The sequence below is a fragment of the Crotalus tigris genome, unplaced genomic scaffold, assembly GCF_016545835.1.
Source record: "Crotalus tigris isolate CLP2741 ecotype Arizona unplaced genomic scaffold, ASM1654583v1 scf7180000019147.1630427, whole genome shotgun sequence".
Classification (NCBI taxonomy): domain Eukaryota; kingdom Metazoa; phylum Chordata; class Lepidosauria; order Squamata; family Viperidae; genus Crotalus; species Crotalus tigris.
The window spans coordinates 94,919-115,000 of record NW_024097401.1 but is presented as its reverse complement, the minus strand read 5'-3'; the positions used below and the strand labels follow the sequence as shown (position 1 = coordinate 115,000).

Below are 20,082 nucleotides of genomic sequence, written 5' to 3'. Positions count from 1 at the left end.
ACCAACCTACATTGAAGGAGAAGCTTCACAGATGTTGTTCTGTATCCAGCAAGGATAGATATTACTTGATACAGGCAGATGAACTCCATGGAAAGGCTTCATGCAGATTACTTTAATTCACCAGGCATTCTCCACACATTAACTTACAGTTACCGTATGTTCCGGCGTATAAGACGATTTTTGAGAGCATTGAAACAGCCTCCGAACTCGGGGGTCGTCTTATACGCCGAGTCGTCTTATATATTGGAAATAAGGTAGTTTCTGGCGTATAAGACGACTTTCTAGGCATGCGACTTGGCGTCGATCGTCTTATATGCCAGAAATAACGTAGTTTCCAGCGTATAAGATGACTTTCTAGGCATGCAACTCAGCGTCGATCGTCTTGCGACTTGACGTTGATTGTCTTGCGACTTGACGTTGATTGTCTTGCGACTTGGCGTCGATTGTCTTGCGACCCGGCGTCGAACTCAGGGGTCGTCTTATACACCAGGTCACCCTATACTCCGGAATATACGGTATGCAGAGCAGGGGTGTCAAACTCAATTTCACTGAGGGCTGCATCAGCATTGCGGTTGCCCTTGGGGGGGCAGGTGGGTGTGGCCAGGGTGGGTGCGGCCTACTGGGTGGGCGTGGATGGAATGGGTGTGGCCTACTGGGTGGGCGTGACCAGTTCTACATCATTCGCGTCAAGGGTGCTTGTGGGGGCCTGGGCAGGAGTCGTCTTATACACCAGGTCACCCTATACTCCGGAATATACGGTATGCAGAGCAGGGGTGTCAAACTCAATTTCACTGAGGGCTGCATCAGCATTGCGGTTATACGGGGGGGGCAGAGCAGGGGTGTCAAACTCAATTTCACTGAGGGCTGCATCAGCATTGCGGTTGCCCTTGGGGGGGCAGGTGGGTGTGGCCAGGGTGGGTGCGGCCTACTGGGTGGGCGTGGATGGAATGGGTGTGGCCTACTGGGTGGGCGTGACCAGTTCTACATCATTCGCGTCAAGGGTGCTTGTGGGGGCCTGGGCAGGAGTGGGACAGATTTGAGGGTCTCTGGCAGAAGGGGGTGGGACCGGGGCAAGCACCAAGGCATGGTCCACCAGGGCAAGTGCCAAGATGACCATCACAAAATTGTACATTGGCTCCCGGCCGGCCTGGGCCAGGGCCAAGGCAGCAGGGGCCGTTCCCTCACTGTTTCCAGGATGGCTTCGCGGGCCACATCCGGCCCCCGGGCCTTGTGTTTGACATGTCTGCTGTAGAGATTCTTCTGAAATACAGGTCATAATCTGGACCCAACAGGTAGGTTAAAAAAAAGATCCAAGCAAACAGATCTCGTAGCTGGAATTCATAAAGACCTCGCTGGCTGGCACATAGCCAGGAAATCCGGTACCTAATCAGAAGTCCCTCCCAGTGGCCATTCCAATCACAGATATGACCAGGTAACTTAAACTACATTACCCAGAAAGCTATCCCTTATGGGTACAGTTCTTAATTCCTAAGATAGCTATATACTCTGACCATCACAGATCTGATATAGATTAGCTTAGAAAAGAGGTATGAAAATTAGGGATTGTTTTAAAGGAGAGCTCACGGCTCTCTAGCTTTCAAGATCTTGCTATCCAGTCCAGCTCTAGAGGGAGAAAATGGATCGATTCCCAGTTGTGTGGGGGGTGGGTGTCCTGCCTAAATTATGCTTCCCTTCAGTGGTGGGATTCAAATATACAAACAACCGTTCTCTATGTGAATGCCACTTCCAGAAGTCCATTCTGGGCCTGGGCCACAAAAAATTAGCTCCTGGTTCTGCCGAAGTGGTGCGAACCGACTGAAGCCCACCACTGCTTCCTTTACCAACAAAATCCAAAGGATTGCTCTGTGTAAAATCCTACCTTCGGTCCACTGTTCTGACGGCTTCAGGCTTTCTTCAGCTTCTCTATTCTTGCTGAATAAGTGTCTTCTTGCACTTGGAGCTTCTCGTAGATCTCAGACTATGAAGAAGAAGGTTTATCAACTCTGTAATCTTCGGTCTCTTTTATCTCGCTCGCATTACATCCAAAACATACTACTGACCGTATGGTGTTAGCTGGCCTTGGTTAGCCCACAGGTTGCTCTCCCTCTTTGGAAGAAGGGCGAGGCTATAAAAACCCTGCAGCTTCAGTGGGGCAGGACAGCCACCCCATCAATTCTCTTCTTCTGCAGCCATCCAAGCTTCCTTTGCCCCAACCCTGAGTAGGCTCAGCTCTCTTTGAACTCCAGGAGCGCAAATGCCTCCCAGCTTCCCGGTGTTTGAACAACTCAACCTGTGCTTGCAGAACATGGGTCATCTTCCTGGGAGGGTGTGTGTGTGTGTGTGTGTGTGTGTGTGTGTGTGTGTGTGTGTGAGGCAGATGGCCTGACCTTCCTAAAATGGAGATTGTACAGATATGTTGGATAAAATTCCTGTCTTCCTTGCCCAGCACACAGTTGCCAGAGCCTCGCTCCAGTAGGTCTGAAGTCACAAGCTGGGAAGGCTGATATTGTTCAATATACTACAGCAGGGGTGTCAAACTCAATTTCATTGAGGGCTGTATCAGCATTGCGGTTGCCCTCGGGGAGGCTGGGTGGGTGTGGCCAGGGTGGGTACGGCCTACTGGGTGGGCGTGGATGGAGTGGGTGTGGCCTACTGGGTGGGCATGGCCAGCTCTACATCAAGGGTGCCTGTGGGGGCCTGGGCAGGAGTGGGACAGATCTGAGGGTCTCTGGCAGAAGGGGCTGGGACCGGGGCAAGCGCCAAGGCATGGTCCATTTCTTCATTCCTCACAAAGGGTGACACCTCCCTAGCATGCACCCAGGGGGCAGGGCTGACGTGGCAGGGGCTGGTTCCTCGCATGGTCCACCAGGGCAAGTGCCAAGATGACCATCACAAAATTGTACATTGGCTCCCGGCTGGTCTGGGCCAGGGCCAAGGCAGCGGGGGCCGTTCCCTCACTGTTTCCAGGATGGCTTCGTGGGCCGCATGAAACCACTTCGCGGGCCGCATCTGGCCCCCGGGCCTTGTGTTTGACATGTCTGTACTACAGGTTAACTGTGTTCTCTTTCCTTTGCTGTGGAGTTTCGTTTTGTGGAGGGGAAAAAAAAAAACTATGGCATTCTGAAGACCCAACTGGAAGTGAAACGAAACTCCAGGGGAAAAAAGCGACTTAAGTGCCGGTCTCTTTTAACTAAAGCTTAATTGCTAGTAAACATCCTAGAAAGAAGAATCAGAATACAAAAATTTTGCTGCGGATGTTCACAGATGGGTCAACCAAGCTAACAGGCTGGGTTTCCCCAAGCTCCGTAGCCTAGGGCTGTGCAGGCAGAGAGGGCATCTGGGGTGGGGAGAAAGTGGCTTTTGGCCTCAGGAAAGGGGGCTCTCCAGCTCCCCACTTGCACACTATCCGGACACCTGGCTGCCTTCCGGAATCCCTCCGTCTCTGCCAGGAGTTACACAGCTGCCTAATTCAAAGGCGGAGGAAACCTGCAAAAAGCACGCCCATTAAGGAAAACGATGAACAACTTCACGTTTCCTTTGGAGCAGTGGTTCTCAACCTGTGGGTGGGGACCCCATTTGGGGTCGAACGACCATTTCACGGGGGTCGCCAAACAACGCAGTCCGCCATTTTCCCCCCCTTTTCCTTAGCTGTGCTACTCCCTTTTATTCTATTGGCTTTTGAAAGCCAATAGAATAGACTCTCTTGAATAGAGTTTAATTCTATTGGCTTTCAAAAGCCAATAGGGATTGTCCAGGCTGTCTCTGCCCTGCTGAGCCCGCCAAAAGTCCCAGTCTGCAAACAGTGCTGCACCCGTTGAGTAGTCCTCGACTTACGACCGGTTGAGTAGTCCTCGACTTACGACCGGTTGGGGGTCGCGGCATTAAAAAGGTTGAGAACCGCTGCTTTGGAGGAATGTGCACAAGCCCACAAATTGTACTGTAAGCTTAGCAAATATTCTTGAACTTCTGTGTGGGAATAGGCTAAACGGAATTTACAAATGGAAAATACGAGAAACTGCAAGGGAAGGCATCTGTCCGTCCGTCGTGGCAGGTTTAGCAAAGACGAGGGCGACCCTCGCGCGGAACGTAAACTTTCCCAGGATTCTTTAGTGCCCCCGTTTAATCACTCTTAAACATTTCAGCTCTCCCGAGTGCAAAAAGGCTTTTCAGCACGACTTTTTCTTGTTTCATCTTTCTTCTCATTTCTTTTTTTTATTGTTCAACAGCTCAATTTGCAATAAAAGGCACAGTAAAAAAAAAAAAAAAAAAAGGGAACTAAACCGGCATTCCTTCCCGGCCGGAAGTGGTATTTTCATGGGGTTGTTACCAGGTCATTCCACATGGATTTCCAGATATAATCCACAATAGGTATCAGAACAGCCAAAATCTGCAAACATGAAACTTTAATTCAGTGGTTCTCAACCTGTGGGTGGGGACCCCATTTGGGGTCGAACGACCATTTCACGGGGGTCGCCAAACAACGCAGTCCGCCATTTTTTCCCCCTTTTCCTTAGCTGTGCTACTCCCTTTTATTCTATTGGCTTTTGAAAGCCAATAGAATAGACTCTCTTGAATAGAGTCTAATTCTATTGGCTTTCAAAAGCCAATAGGAATTGTCCAGGCTGTCTCTGCCCTGCTGAGCCCGCCAAAAGTCCCATTCTGCAAACGGTGCTGCACCAGTTGAGCAGTCCTCGACTTACGACCGGTTGAGTAGTCCTCGACTTACAACCGGTTGGGGGTCGCAGCATTAAAAAGGTTGAGAACCACTGCTTTAATTGAATGGAAGTGATCTTCGCTCAAACTGCTTACTGGTGGGGAGTCCCTAGGCAAGGACTCTGGCTTCAGAGCACTGCAGATGGAGCGAGAAGTTAGGGGAGACCCTCTGCTTCACCCCACTTTCTGTACTTTCCCATTGGGGCTGTCCCCTCTGCTGGCTCAGAGGAAGGAATGATCCGCAAAAGGCTCCTTTGCTGCCTCGACTGCATACGAAGCTGCATCGGAGAGGGCTTCCATGCTGCTGCCGCTTCACAGGCATTTCCCCATATGGTCTGGGGCAGGGGTAGGCAACCTTGGCTCTTTTATGACTCGTGGACTTCAATTCCCAGAATTCCTGAGCCAGCCATGCTGAGGAGAAAGGGAAAGGTTTCCAAGCTGAGCCATGCCGGCTGAGGAATTCTGGGAGTTGAAGTCCACAAGTCATAAAAGAGCCAAGGTGGCCTACCCCTGCCCCAGATGGTGGGCAAGGAGTTGTGGTTGACGATCAAGGGTCTGTAGAAACAGGCGGTCCAGGGGCAATGCACAGAGAGCTGAATTAGCTCAAGGACCTCACCAATGATGGGCCTACCACAGGGGTAGGCCACCTCAGCTCTTTTATGACTAGTGGACTTCAACTCCCAGAATTCCTGAGCCAGCCATGCTGAGGAGAAAGGGAGTGGTTTCCAAGCTGAGCCATGCTGGCTCAGGAATTCTGGGCGCTGAAGTCCACGAGTCATAAAAGAGCCAAGGTTGCCTACCCCTGGTCTGGGGTAACGAAACTCATGTTTGGGAAGAGCAGCACACCAGCCTCTGTTGTGGTCGACCATGTTCAGTTTGCCCTAGCAAAGGGATCCATCCCATTGTGGGGCACAGCATGAAAGCAGAACAAAGTCAAGCTGAGCTTCTTTGTAACCCTACCTGGATGTTGCTGATGAAGTCGTTGGTGAGCTGGCCCAGAACCGAGCGAATGTCCTCCACGGTGTAGCCCATCAAAGGATCCACAGTCCCTTGTTCTTCAGCTGGCTTTTCTGCAGGAATGCTTTCTGGTTCCTAAAAGAGGGCAGGCAATTGCTTGCCGAGCGAACCGTCTTGTCACAAGGGTGAATGGCCGGCTAGAGCAGATGGAGCCGCTCGTGTCCCCCCTCCTCCAGCCACAGAAAAGGGAAGCTGAAGACCCCCAACTTTTCCCCACCGAGATGCTCAGCCTTCTTTAGCAGGACAAGAGGGAATGGCTGATAGGGTTGCTGCTGTCACTCATGGTAGGAAATCCTCTCAAATTCCCTGCCTTAGTCCAGTCTTTGGCAGAAGCAGGAAAGATCAGGGCTCTCTGTGTGTGTGTGTGTGTGTGTTTGAGAGAGAGAGAGAGAGAGGGGGAGGGAGAGATAGAGAGAGGAAGAGAGAAGGAGGGAGAGAGAAGAAGAGAGAGGGAGAGAGAGGAAGAGAGGGAGAGAGAGGGAGGGAGAGAGAGAGAGGGAGAGGGGGAGAGAGGGAGAGAGAGATAGAGAGAGGAAGAGAGAAGGAGGGAGAGAGAAGAAGAGAGGGAGAGAGGGAGAGAGAGGAAGAGAGGGAGAGAGAGGGAGGGAGAGAGAGAGGGAGAGGGGGAGAGAGAGGGAGAGAGAGAGAAAGAGAAGGAGAGAGATAGAGAGGGAGAGAGAGAGGGGGGAAAGAGGGGGAAGAGAGGGAGGGAGATATTAGAGAGGAGGGAGAGAGGGTTGGAGAGACTCTTTTGGAGAGGTGAGAGAGGGGGAGAAAAAGGAGAGAGAGAGAAGAAGAGAGGAGGGAGAGAGAGGGAGAGTGGAGAGTGAGAGAGAGAAGGGAGGGGAGAGAGAGAGAAGAAGAGAGGAGAGGGAGAGAGGAGAGAGAGGGGAAAACAAGAGAGGGACGAGAGGGAGAGAGAAGAGGGAGAGAGAGGGAGAGAGAGAAGAGCGGGAGAGAAAGGGAGAGAGAGAGGAAGAGAGGAGAGAGGGAGGAGAGAGGGAGGAGAGAAGAGAGGGAGAGAGGTAGAGAGAGGAAGAGAGGGAGAGAGACGGAGAGAGAAGAGGGCGAAAGGAGAGAGAGAAGAGAGGGAGGCGAGGGAGAGAGAGGGAAAGAGAGAGGGAGAGAGAGAAGAGAGAGAGAGATAGGTAAGAAAGGAGAGAGGGAGAGAGAGGAGGGGGGGAGATGAGAATGCATCTGTGAATGGAGTGAGGGATGCAAGGATCCCAAGGGGCATATCTTCGGGCTGAGAGATGCCCAGGCTTGGGCAAGGACCTCTTTGGCTCAGAGGGCCGCAAAGCTTCACGGGGGAAGGGGAAGAATTAGGCAACCTCTCAGTTTAAGGCCGCCAAACCTGTCTGCTGGGACCACAAGCCAGGAATGAAAGTGCTCGAAAGGCAAGACGGCATTTTTTGACATTTTGTTCCTTCCTTCCAGAACCTGCCGCTTACCTGGTCGCCTCCTCTTCCTCCTCTCCTCATCCCCTGGAGTCAGAGCTACGTAGTTGGAGTAGATTGTCATGGGTAAGCCTTCTTCCAAGGGTGGCAGGCAAGGGGGTCTGTGCGGGATGACGAGCTCTACCACTTTCTGTTAAGAAGAACAAAACGGGAGAAAAACGCAGGAGTGGTTATAAGGAAGGGCAATGCTATCATTTGCCTGATCGCTTTTTTTCAGAAATGAAGTCAAAGGCTCGGGCTCTTCTCTGTTATTCTCTCAAGGGCTGGAAGGTCCTTCTCAGATCTGCTCCCCAGGTTGGGTGACAACTTTTTGTCAGAGGGAAGCTGGATTCGTTTAACCACCATGGCTGGTAAAAGGGACAGTGGAGACGTCAGAGGGATCCAATCTTCTCTCTGGGCGATCTAGCAAAACCGAGCCTGTGGCGCCTTAAGGGGCAAATGGAGGCTTAAAACATACAAGGAACGGTTGCTTGGAATTGGGTATGACAAAGTTATAATGGAGATCTGGGGGGGACAGGATAGCAGCCTTCAGTATCTCAGGGCTGCCCAAAGAAGAGGGAGCAGCTTATTCTCAAGGAGCCTGAGGAGCGTCAAGAAGCAACGGAGGAAACTACAAGGAGAGAAGAACTATAAACTAAGGAGAGAAAACTTCCTGACAGTCGAAAACATTAACCAATGGAACAACTGCCTCCAGAAGCGGTGAATTGCTCCCCAACAATGGAAGTTTTAAGAAGAGACTGACAGGCCATTTGTCTGAAATGAGTATAAGGTTCCTGCCTGAGCAGGGGGTTGGACTAGATGACCTTCCAGTCCTTCCAACATTATCATCATCATCATCATTATAAAGCAAAGAGGACTTAGGTTCAACCGTGTGTTGTGTCTCAAAAATAAAACAAACGCAACATTCATACTTATGGTAAAGTGGAGGACCTTTGTTGGAAGGCAAAGAAGGAAACATGTGTGATAAATTCACCCAGCAGCATCCATCTTTCTTTAAGCACAAGACGGTCCATCATTGCTGTTATCTCTTGCGGGGTTTCCAAGTGCCTGCCCCCCAAGTGTGCTTGTTCCCATAGCTTTCTCAATTGGGGGGCTCGGCAGCTGAATTCAGTTGCCCACTCAGGACAGGCCAGCCATGTGGTCCCAAAAACCGTTTGTATGTGCCGTTCCGCATGCGGCCTTTACACAGATCGGTGGGTTGCAACGAGTCTGTGCACGGAGTTTTCTCGCGCTGTCGGTCTCCTCCATCAGCTCCCTCGTTCGAATGACTATTTATCCCGGAAAAACTGGCGCCTTTTGTTAATCTCTGCCACATTTCAGGCACGTAAATGTGGCGTAGTGCAACTTACACATACAATAAAGAGGAAGCGAGTTTGTTGGCAGAGGAGATTTCTGAATAAAAGTAAAGCTTTGGGACGCATGTGTGATCCAGCAAGGGATGATTTTTTTTTTTTATGTTTTCGGCATTCGAAACAAGTCCAGAGAAAAAATCAGCCATGAATGAATGTGAAGCCTGGAGCCAAAAGTATTTAAATGAATCTTTCTGATGCAATATTGTCTTTAAGCAGTACAATTAAGGCGTGTATTTCCTTTAAAACAAAACCTCAGACACCATTTACCATTGATTATATCGTGAAAACTATTTAAACCGAGGAGACCAGGTCAGCGTTACAATCCTGATTTTATTTCTTAAAGTTACTCGTTCCCCCCCCCTCCCCCAAAGAGAACTTATTGTTTGTTCAGCACGGGAGGGGCTTGGAGCGAACGAAGCTCACATATACTAACATGATAAGGAAATCCAATCCTGCAATTTCTTGAATGGCTGAGACGCAGGACCCACCCCACCATCGTTTGCTGAATGCTTTTCCCCGCCTCTTGGCCATTGTCAACCCATTTCCCATTTCAAGCATAAGAGAACTTGATGCTGGATCAGTTGATTCTGCAAATCTCCTTCTGCAAGAAAGAAGCTATCCACACAGCTCCAGAAGAAGGCCCATTTAGCAAATTTCCCTGCAGATACGTAGCCTAACAGTAGTGGCCAAATTGTGGAAAACCTTTTGGGAAAAGTGTACAGTAGAAATGCCACCTTTTGGTTAAGTTCCCACCCATTTTTTCTTATCATTCTTTATAACTGTAGCCTTTTCACTTATAATACTATTTTAACATCGCTTTCTGGCGCGACCAGTCAACTCTTTGCCACCATGGACTTCAATTTTATTACGTTTTTTTACAAGCTCACTCAATGAAAGAACTCAAAAACCCACCAACTTGATAGCCATCACATAAACACACTGACCAATGTCCTCCTCTCAGGCTTCAATACAAGGACATCAATCACTGAATCCTACTGTGATCTGATTGGATCATTGCCAAAACAAGATGACACCGATTGGCTCTCTAAACGCTCAAGCTCATTGGCTACAGTCGGATAAGGAAGCTACCTGAGATCTAACCTAAGCAAGTTGTGCTTCCTTTTTTGGTTATTTGGCTATAACTTTTCATAGAATAGAGCACAGATAGTGAACAAACTTTGCTGCATTACATTCTTGATTAAATTATCTTTCCATTTGATATATAATTTTGATGGTACTACCCAAAAAAAGTGGTGTTATTAAGCCATCAAACCTCAAAATACATTTTCCCAAAAAGGGTTCCACAATTGTGGACACTACTGTAGACCAGTGATGGCGGAACCTTTTAGAGGACACGAGCGCCCAAACTGCAACCGCAAATACACTTATTTATCGCAAAGGGGCCAACACGCAATTTAATCAGAATACTGAGGTTTTTAGTTTAGAAAAAAACAACTATAACATTACATCTTTTGTCTTAAAAAAAAAACAATGACAAAGCTTTCAATGATAGAAAACTTTTTACTGAAAGGTAAAAAGTTTTGGGCATTTGGCATGCTTTTGAACAATTAATGTGATTTTTGCTGTTGTATGCATGCTAATAATTTGTCTAACCAAGCTCATACTTTGTAGTTTGGAGCAACATAGGCAGCACTCGGTCCCTCTGTTTAGTCTGTTTTCTGGTTCAGATTTGATATAATTCAAAGCTGAAACAGCATGCTCGCTCCGGAGGCTTTGTTTTGTCTAGGGAAGGGGCTTGAGAATGGCTTTTTCCTGCAAAAACCTTAGCCAAAGAGTGAGGCATGCATGCCCCAGAAAGGCTCCGAGTGCCCCCTCTGGCATGTGTGCCATAGGTTCGCCACTACTGACCTAGTCCACCTTCTCATTCTCAGCAAGTTTAAAGGGCGTGAGTCAACTCACCCCTTGCCCTGTTTGAAGAACACGATTTACAACAGATGTAGGTCAGTGTTGGCGAACCTATGGCACACGTGCCAGAGGGGCACTCAGAGCCCTCTCTGGTGGGCAAGCGCGCCCGCTCTTTGCTAGGTTTTTGCAGGAAAAAAGCCATTTCTCAAGCCCCTTCTAGACAAAACAAGCCTCCGGAGTGAGCGTGCTATTTTCAGGTTTGAATTATATCAAATCTGATGCCAGAAACAGACTAACAGAGGACCTGAGTGCTGCATGTTTGCTCTCCAAACTTACAAAGTATGAGCTTGGTTAGACAAAATTTCAGCATGCATACAACAGCAAAAAATCACATTAATTGTTCAAAAGCATGCCAAATGCCAAACTTTTTACCTTTAGTAAAAAGTTGTTTGTATCATTGAAAGCTTTGTCATTGTGTTTTTCTTCGAAGACAAAGATGTAATGTGTGTGAATTGTTTTTTTTTCTAAACTAAAACCTCAGTATTCTGAGATTAAATTGCGTGTTGGCCCTTTGCGATAAAATAAGTGGTTTGCGGTTGCAGTTTGGGCGCTCGTCTCTAAAAGGTTGCATCACTGGGTTAGGGCATGGCTGGTTGGGGAATCCTGGGAGTGAAGTCCCCCTCCTCCCCCAACGACCACAGCTCTATATTCCGAAGCAATTTCATCCATCACTTGCTTCCTTGCTTGAGAATATTTTAGTCACTGGCTGCCCGAATTCCAAAATTTCTATACTCCAGGAGAAGCTTTGTGGACAGCCATGAGTTCCCATCCCTGGGATTCCTCAGGGGTGGAAGCCATCTCGGGATTTCGGCACCCACAGCTTCCCCAGGGAATCAGGAGGTTTCTTGGTTCCTCTTCACCCTCAAAAGCTAATGTTAGCCTTTGCCCTGTTGCCTTTGTCCGGCCTTGCATTCGAGCACACTTGCAAGGGACCCCAGAGAGAAGCTGTAATCAGCCTACCACGGCAGGGAATGAGGCAACCTTTGGCTCTTTTATGACTCGGGACTTCAACTCCCAGAATCCCTGAGCCCGCAGCTGAGGGGGAAAGGAAGAGGTTTCCAAGCTGAGGCCATGCCAGCTCAGGAATTCTGGGTTGTTGAAGTGTCCACAGTCATAAAGCGGACTAGGCTCGAGGTAGGCAGCCTTGGCTCTTTTAGTGGACTCGTGGACTTCAACTCCCAGGTATCCTGAGCCCAGCCCTGCTGAGGGGAAAGGAGAGAGGTTCCAAGCTGCGCCGTGCCGGCTCAGGAATTCTGGGAGTTGAAGTCACGAGTCATAAAAGAAGCCGAGGTTGCCTACTTCTACCTAACAGGGTAAAAGGAGCCGTTCAATGTCAATCCAGCGAAGATGCAGAAGATCGGATCCTTGGAAACCGGAAGGATCCCTCAAGCAGAGTCTGTAAAGTCAAGGTGAGCATTTCAGCAGCATCGTAATCCCAGGAGAAGCTCCCTTTAAAATCGGAGGGAAATCCAGATGAATGAGGCAGAGAACCTTATGGTTTAGAAATCTGATGCTTGGGCAGAATAGGAAACCAGCTAGGCCCTGTATCTTATTAAGTTTTCTTTGTCTGTTTTTGCTTAAATCAGGGTTCTTCAACCTTTTTTAATTGCCGCTACCCCAAACCGGTCGTAAGTTGAGGACTACTCAACTGGTGCCGCACCGTTTGCCGAATGGGACTTTGGCGGGTCAGCAGGCAGAGACAGCCTGGACAATTCCTATTGGCTTTGAAAGCCAATAGAATTAGACTCTATTCAAGAGAGTCTATTCTATTGGCTTCCAAAGCAAATAGAAAAAAGGGAGTTAGCAAGCTAAGGAAAAGCGGAAAAAATGGAGGACTGCGTTGTTTGGAGACCCCCGTGAATGGTTGTTCGACCCAAATGGGGTCCGGACCACAGGTTGAGAACAATGTGCTAAAATTAAACTCGATTGGCTTTTAACTCCCTGAGAATTGGATTCCTTCTGTGCTTCAGAACTTTGTGCATTAATTTATTCAGAATCCCCCATGTATCCAGTTGTAATGAAATGGCAACACCTTCCATCGTCCATGGAAGCTAGGCTGTTTGCAGAGGATGGTGGCCATCTGTAAGCTGAGCAAACTGGGATGCCAGAAGTGGATTCTCTAGAAAGAGCTACCTGAGTAGGAATCAAAGCAGCAGATGAAATGAGTTCAAATAAATAATCGCAGTAATTACAATGTACAAAACATAGGTTAGTGGTGGGAAAACGATTGGAAAGGAAGGAGAGAGAAAGCATCGCTAAGAATCTTTTGGCTATTTTTTTTTTTACATACTTGTTTTTCCTTGCTTGCGCTTTGTGCCTTTTATTTCCGGAAAAATCTGTTAAAAGCTTAATCTGATTATTTAAAAAGTCATTGATTTCTAGAAGTGAGAACATAAACAAAATCATTTAGTATGGATAAGGATAGGTTTTTTTTGCCACGCTTGCTCAATATTGCAAGCTCTATGCAAACTACACAATTTCTGTTTGGGAGATGTAAAATAGTATCCAGACACGTCTGGGCTCATTCAAAAGGATGAGTACAGTAAAGTGCTATGAATTCATGAGTTATTAAGAGATTGTTATGTAATATTGTTATCTGCTCCAAAATCTGAGGATACCAAGCAATTTTAAATTCTCACTAGCTCTTCAATTCAGTTCCATGTTTGCCTCCCACCCACCAATCCAGATGGAATATCTTGGGCCAATTCTCTGCTTCTGATAGACTCCGTGGTGTTCTGAAGCTTGGTTTCAAAACAATGAGGGCTAGAAACTTTTTCACAATGAAACAGAGCTTGAAAATAGCCTGTGACCACACAGATATGCTTATGGAATTATTTAGTACATAGTTATGTTGCTCCTCCATTTAACATTACACGGATTTCGTTTTCGGTCTCCTAAAGACAATGATTCGCACAAGGAATCTCCCTGCAACAAAATATCATTGCATGTATGTTAGTTAGGGAAACTGTATTCACAATCCCAAAAAGTTTGTGTATGCTGGTAGCATCTTGTTTTCCAAAGATTCAAAGAATCATGAAGTGAAAATTTCATTAGTGGGGTATCAGCATACATTTTAAGGGATGTTCGCCATCCGCTCAATCTATGGCTTATATTTTTCCTCCCCTCCCTATTTAACCCTTAAGTACTACATAAAAAACCATCCACGCGACAGTACTTTCTATGAGAGTAAGATAAGTAGCTTGAAATGGTCCTTCCTCTGCCTAAAGGCTGTTCCTTTCGCACTGTGTCTTCTCCTCCTCCAATGTCCAACTAAAGAATCTTCTTACCCTCAAGATTTATCCTTCCAATCCCAAAGATGGGTCTCAGTTTTCCCCCTTGATGCTCAATCCACATTGGGTCATTACTAACAGCCCACCTTCTGCTTGATATGTCTTGACAGATGATCACACTCTTTCAACCGGCATATTCTGCAACTGGATCCTCCCACGACCATGGCTGGAACAGCACTAAAGATGTCCGACGGCCTTGGTCAGATGCCACCATTCCTGCCCCAGTCAGCTGGCCTCTGATAGGGGATCCTGGAAGTGTAGCTACCCATCGGAACGGCCCAGGGGAATGTGGAAATCCTTCCAAAGTTTTTTCTGAACTTCTTCTGATCCTCACCAAGAACATCTTAAGGCAGTGGTTCACCTTTTTAATGCCGCAAACCCCAACGGTCATAAGTCGGGACTACTCAACCGATCGTAAAGTCAGGAATACCCCAACCGGTTGTAAGTCGAGGCACTTTCCTGCCTGGTTGAAGAGGCACGCGCATGCGTGGTGCCGCCCCCTGCGCCGGTAGACGTAGATGGCAAGCGGCAGAGATGGCAGGCCGAAACGGCTGGGCACCGTGGCCCAGCCCAAGGGAGGGTAAGGCACCCGCCGGGACCGCACGCACCAAAGCAACCTCCTGCGCCCGACGGCCTCCATCTCCCACCCGGTCCTCTTTAATACCATTTTTAGTAGTTGCTCAGCAGGGAGGGGTGGAAACTTCCAAACCGCTCGCCTTCGCTGCAGACAACTTGCAGCACCGTTTGCAGATGGGACTGTTGGCGGGCTCAGCAGGGAGAGAAGCATGGACAATTCCTATTGGCTTTTGAAAGACAAATAGAATTAGACCCTATTCAAGAGAGTCTATTCTATTGGCTTTCAAAAGCCAATAGAATAAAAGGGAGTAGCACAGCTAAGGAAAAGGGGGGGGGGGAAATGGTGGACTGCATTGTTGGCGACCCCCGTGAAATGGTCGTTCGACCCCAAATGGGGTCGCGACCCACAGGTTGAGAACTGCTGATCTAAGGCGCCCTAAGGCAGTTCCTTCCCAGCATAAGCAGAAAAATGTTCTAGCTCTTTAGTTCAAAGAAACTGATCTGTGAAAATAAACTCAAGGATCTTAAAAGTAGAAGTAGCAGGACATACATTCTTCAAAATTACAGAAACGGCACCTTAGAGTTTATTTTATAAATATTATGCTTTTTAGCTAAATGTGTGTTTGAACAGAAAGATATAAAGGCTGTAATAAGATGCTGGGTGACAGCAGATACGGCAGGCAAAGTGCTTTGGCCTTTTCTACACAGCATCTCCCTTTCTGTTAAAACAACCATCCTTCTCCAGGCTGCAAATTCAGTTACTGACTATACACCAATCCAGAAATCAGCAAATGCAGGAATATGCAATTCTGGGTTTTTTGGTTGTTTTTTTTAACCTTCCAAAATAGACATGATTGTGTGAAGACCTTTGTTGTGAATATGCCTTGCCTGTGAAGAGCAATGCCTTTCAACCTATTTCCATATTTCTAATTAACACCAAGTTAAAAATAAAAGCCGCGCCACAGCCCACTTTGATCAAAATGGGGAATTACAAAATTCATTTTATCAGAAAACCGACGAGCGGTGATTGGAGAGACATCCATTTTTCACCCTCTGAATTGCTAAAATAAAATTATTCATATGCACTTCCCTCTCCTGCAACCAATGGGGAAAGTCTCAAACTTTAGCTGTTTCCAGACTTTATCCCTGGATTTTGAAGGACATTTTTGTACCTTGCAGCTCTCAGATTCTCCTTCCCTTAAAAAATTACGGAATACATCCAGTCACAAGAAGCCCCCACTCTGATAAGTGTTTCGTTGCCCTTCGCTCTGTCCTTTAAAATCCAAAAGACATCATGTGCCAACTTAGTTCGTATGAAGTCATGGAGAAGGACAATCAAGGATGTTCACGGAGCATGGAAAAAAAATGTCAAGATGGAAGCAGACAGCATGATTGAAGCTCATATCTAGAAAACCAGTGCAGCTTCCATCACATCTCTCAGTTAATGAGTCCCGTGGACACCTGTGAGGAAAAAGAGGGACTTTCCTGGGAAGACTACGCCTGGCTGAGTTTGTCTCTGATCCAGGTGGAGACCATGAAGCTTCCTAAAATTGGGCAACTGATGTCATAACCGTCCAATTCAGAGGAGTCTTCCACTTTACTTTCAAGTATCTCCAAACTTCAGCTAAGCAGTGGTTCTCAACCTGTGGGTCGGGACCCCATTTGGGGCTGAACGACCATTTCACGGGGGTCGTCAAACAACGCAGTCCGCCATTTTTTCCCCCTTTTCCTTAGCTGTGCTACTCCCTTTTATTCTATTGGCTTTTGAAAGCCAATAGAATAGACTCTCTTGAATAGAGTCTAATTCTATTGCTTTCAAAAGCCAATAGGAATTGTCCAGGCTGTCTCTGCCCTGCTGAGCCCGCCAAAAGTCCCATTCTGCAAACGGTGCTGCACCAGTTGAGTAGTCCTCGACTTACGACCGGTTGAGAGTAGTCCTCGACTTATAACCGGTTGGGGGTCGCAGCATTAAAAAGGTTGAGAACCCACTGAGCTAGAGCAAGGGGAACTGTCACCTGCTCTTCTGGGCTCCCCCCAAGGCATCTGCCTCACAAATAAGCCTATCCCAGGTGACAGGCAGGGTTAGGAAATCCCTTGTGAGGTGTACCTGTCTGGAGCTACATCTGGAAAACTCCATCCTAGAGGAGATCAACCCTGACTGCTCTTTAGAAGGCCAGATCCTGAAGGTGAAACTCAAGTACATTGACCACCTAATGAGAAGGAAGGACTCACTGGAGAAGAGCCTAATGCTGGGAAAGATGGAGGGCAACAGAAGAAGGGGACAACAGAGAAGAAGGTAGCTGGATGGAGTCACTGAAGCAGGAGGCGTGAGCTTAAATGGACTCCAGAAGATGGTAGAGGACAGGAAGGCCTGGAGGAACGTTGTCCGTGGGGTCGCGATGGGTTGGACATGACTTCGCAACTAACAACAACAAAATTCTCCAACTTTACTGCCAGGCCAGGAAATATGGCCGCTTTCACTTTCTCCCGTTGTTCCTTCCACAACTCCTGGATGTTCTCCCTGCGGCCCACTTCACCACAAGAAATAAAAAGCGTGCAAGAAAAGTGAATCCAGAAAATGACCTTCCTGGTGCAGCTATCCGCACAACAGCAATGGCGGAGCCACAACCCACCATGTCATTTGCTATTCTGCCCTAATTCCACTCCTCGGATAAACAGATGGTTGCATCAAGGAAGTACATATCCCTTCCAGCCAAACACGGAGCTACGAGGTTATTACAGGGGGATAAATAAAACAATGATTATACATTCTTGAAAAGGGGGAAAGATTTTCTTTCACTTTCCATGTTCTTCAGCAAGGTGCTTGGAAGCCTTACGGCCACATCAGACCTGAAATGAATGCTCTGGATGGCTTTCTCCAGGAATCAGAAGCTTTGAGGGTGGCAGAGCGGTCAAATTATCTCCCCACGCAAGGTAAGTTTTGGAATGTATTTATTCAGAATGAGCAAGATGACAAAGCTGCAATAGCTAACTGACCTGGAGGTTTATTTTCCTTGACGCATCAGGGCAATCAGACAGCAAATATATTATTCAACTGATGTGTCTCTCCCGCAACTAATTCCCCTCCTGCACGTAGCCCTGGGTGGAGAAGCAGGGCTTAGGCCCGAGTCTGGCACACCTCCAAACCTCTGAACTATGGAAAGCCACCACTCTTGACCTGCAACTCGGCTAGAAGAGCCATCCTTGGCTCCCAAGGGAATGTTGATGGCAGGTGGATTTCAACCTATGTTTGAACCTCCCACAAAAGGTTGCCAATTAAACATGGGTAATTTTAAGAAGCAGACATTTTGTTTCCTTCTCTGTCAGAGATGAGCAGGCTGAGATGGAAGGGGTCACCCGTCTGCAGTCAATACATTGCCATAAGAGACCCAAGTCCATTTCCCATCCCCCCTTGAATTCCGTTGACCCTTATCTAGGCCAATTTAGATTTTATCCTTTGTCGGCTAGATTCTTGTGTACAGGTACCAATAATAAACTCTTCGTTGCTTTGAACTTAACTCTTGTTCCTGGTTATTTGTGTCTGACACTCTCCCACTTTTCAGCTTGATGGGGTTTCATGAAAATAGCACAAGTGACAGTTGCCTCCACCTTTCTACACCGCCCTCTTTAAGACCCTCATGTGGGTTATTTAAATGAGAGGCAGGCAAGCAGGGTTTATTATGACACGTTCTTTGGATCGCTTTGCCTTAAAAAATCCCCAGCCCCATAACTTTACCACTATGCAAAATAAAATCATCCTAGTTACACACAATCTTCATCAAAATGTCCCAATAATTCTGACAAATGGCCTGAAGGGCAGGAGATAGCAGAGCAGCTGTGGGCCCCCAATTGCCACCTCTAAACCTTCTAATCTAATGCAAGGGAGGTTGCTTTGTCTCCATCTAGTGATCAAGCTGGGTGAAATTGACATAAAATTGACAGGCATTTTCTGTGGAATGAGGGGAGCATCTAGGCCAGGGCTAGGCCACCTTGGCTCTTTTATGACTCGTGGACTTCAATTCCCAGAATTCCTGAGCCGGCATGGCTCAGCATGGAAACCTCTCCCTTTCCCCTCAGCATGGCTGGCTTAGGAATTCTGGGAGTTGAAGTCCACGAGTCATAAAAGAGCCAAGGTGGCCTACCCCTGCAGTAGGGGAAGTTGGATTCGCTTAATGACTGCATGATTCACTTAACAGCTACAGTGATTCGCTTAAAAACCATGGCAAAAAAAGTTGCACACTGGACACGATTCACTTCACTTAGTAACAGAAATTCTGCTGCCAATTGTCGTCGTCAGTCGAGGGCTACTTGTAATCTGCTGTATCATCCTAGCCCGAGGGTAGACAACCTTGGCTCTTTTATGACCTGTGGACTTCAACTCCCAGAATTCCTGAGCCGGCATGGCTCAGCTTGGAAACCTCTCCCTTTCCCCTCAGCATGGCTGGCTCAGGAATTCTGGGAGTTGAAGTCCACGCCTCATAAAAGAGCCAAGGTTGCCTACCCCTGAATTCTAGTCAAAAGAACTGGTTTGCAAGGAAGATTTTGAAAGCAAAGCAGGTCATGAATGCAAACGTGATTAGTCTTACAAAACGGAGACCTGTCAAGTTGGATGTGTAGGGATCATGTCTATATTTATGACATGTATCCTCCATCTCTTTCCTCTCACTATCTTTACAGAAAAAGGACAGATTGCATCCTCTTAGATAGAGTAATTCTGTATTTTGTGATGCACAATGAGACGAGCAGACCCTTTGGGATCTGGGGAAAAGGTGTGATTCCAGATGGACCGGCCAGTTCCCAGCTCAGAGTTGGTGGCTCATGAGAAATCTTCCTCAAGAGTGTTTCCACAGATGTCCACAGGGATCATGGCTGCAGCAGCACAGACTGAAAAAGACGGGCAGTTTCTGAAGAAAGCTTGACGTTCTGATATGGAGGGTCTTCATATTTTGAAGGGAACATATTTTGAGTGACAGCTGCTTTAATGATTTGAAAATGTCTTGCTTACTTTCGCAACGCTTTTTTTTTTTATCTTTATTGGGTTTTTTTATGACTTGGTTCTATGAATTCCTGAGAGATTTTGTAACTTTGACGGCATATAACAATGGGAAGCAAATAAATAAGAGTGATGATTCATTTGAAAGTTTTATTGGAGAGCTGATATAAATGACATAGACTGCCACAATTTAGTTCATGCTTTGGATTAAACTAAGCATGACACTGATTTTAAAAAACAAACCATTTCCTTTCTTGACCTGAACTTCTTGTGTTATTTAGCCCTATCTACTTCTGAAGGTCAGAAAAAAACTCCCAAGGACTCTTCAGAAGAGGATTCACTGCCAACGCTCGTTGAGAAGAGTCAGTCTCTTCCCACCTGTGAAAAGCCAATGAAACAAGTTGTTGTTGTTAGTTGCAAAGTCGTGTCTCACCCATCGCGACCCCATGGACCACGTTCCTCCAGGCTTTCCTGTCCTCAACCACAGGGCTTTTCAACCTTTTCACCCATTGTACCACTTTTAGGATATGGCAATATCCAAGTACCACCAGTCGCCTAGCAAGGTGTCAAAAACTTGATGACCAAAAAAAAAAAAAAAGGAAAAAAGTGATCAAGTACAGGTAGTTCTCGACTTACAACAGTTCGCTTAGTGACTGTTGGAGGTTACAATGGCACTGAAAACAATGCCCCCCCAAGCCACAGCCAAGCAAGACACCTGCCTGCCTGCCTGGCGGCGCTCTTCCTCCTGTCCGAGGTTT

At 47.3% G+C, this 20,082-nt stretch overlaps 1 protein-coding gene across 3 annotated transcripts in view; it reads right to left on the bottom strand.

Annotated features, from left to right (window-relative positions):
• Window positions 1-20,082, bottom strand: part of CABCOCO1 (ciliary associated calcium binding coiled-coil 1) — an 80,458-nt gene that overhangs the window by 35,150 nt on the left and 25,226 nt on the right. For 2 of the 3 annotated variants that reach the window (XM_039360012.1, XM_039360010.1), the window contains exons 6-8: window positions 7,183-7,317; window positions 5,674-5,807; window positions 1,880-1,978 (exon numbers count right to left, since the gene is read on the bottom strand). In XM_039360012.1, coding sequence (XP_039215946.1) covers window positions 5,745-5,807; window positions 7,183-7,317 — 198 coding nt within the window. In that variant the 3' untranslated portion in view covers window positions 1,880-1,978; window positions 5,674-5,744. The remainder of the gene's footprint in view (window positions 1-1,879; window positions 1,979-5,673; window positions 5,808-7,182; window positions 7,318-20,082) is intronic. The other variant, XM_039360013.1, reaches the window with a different exon arrangement.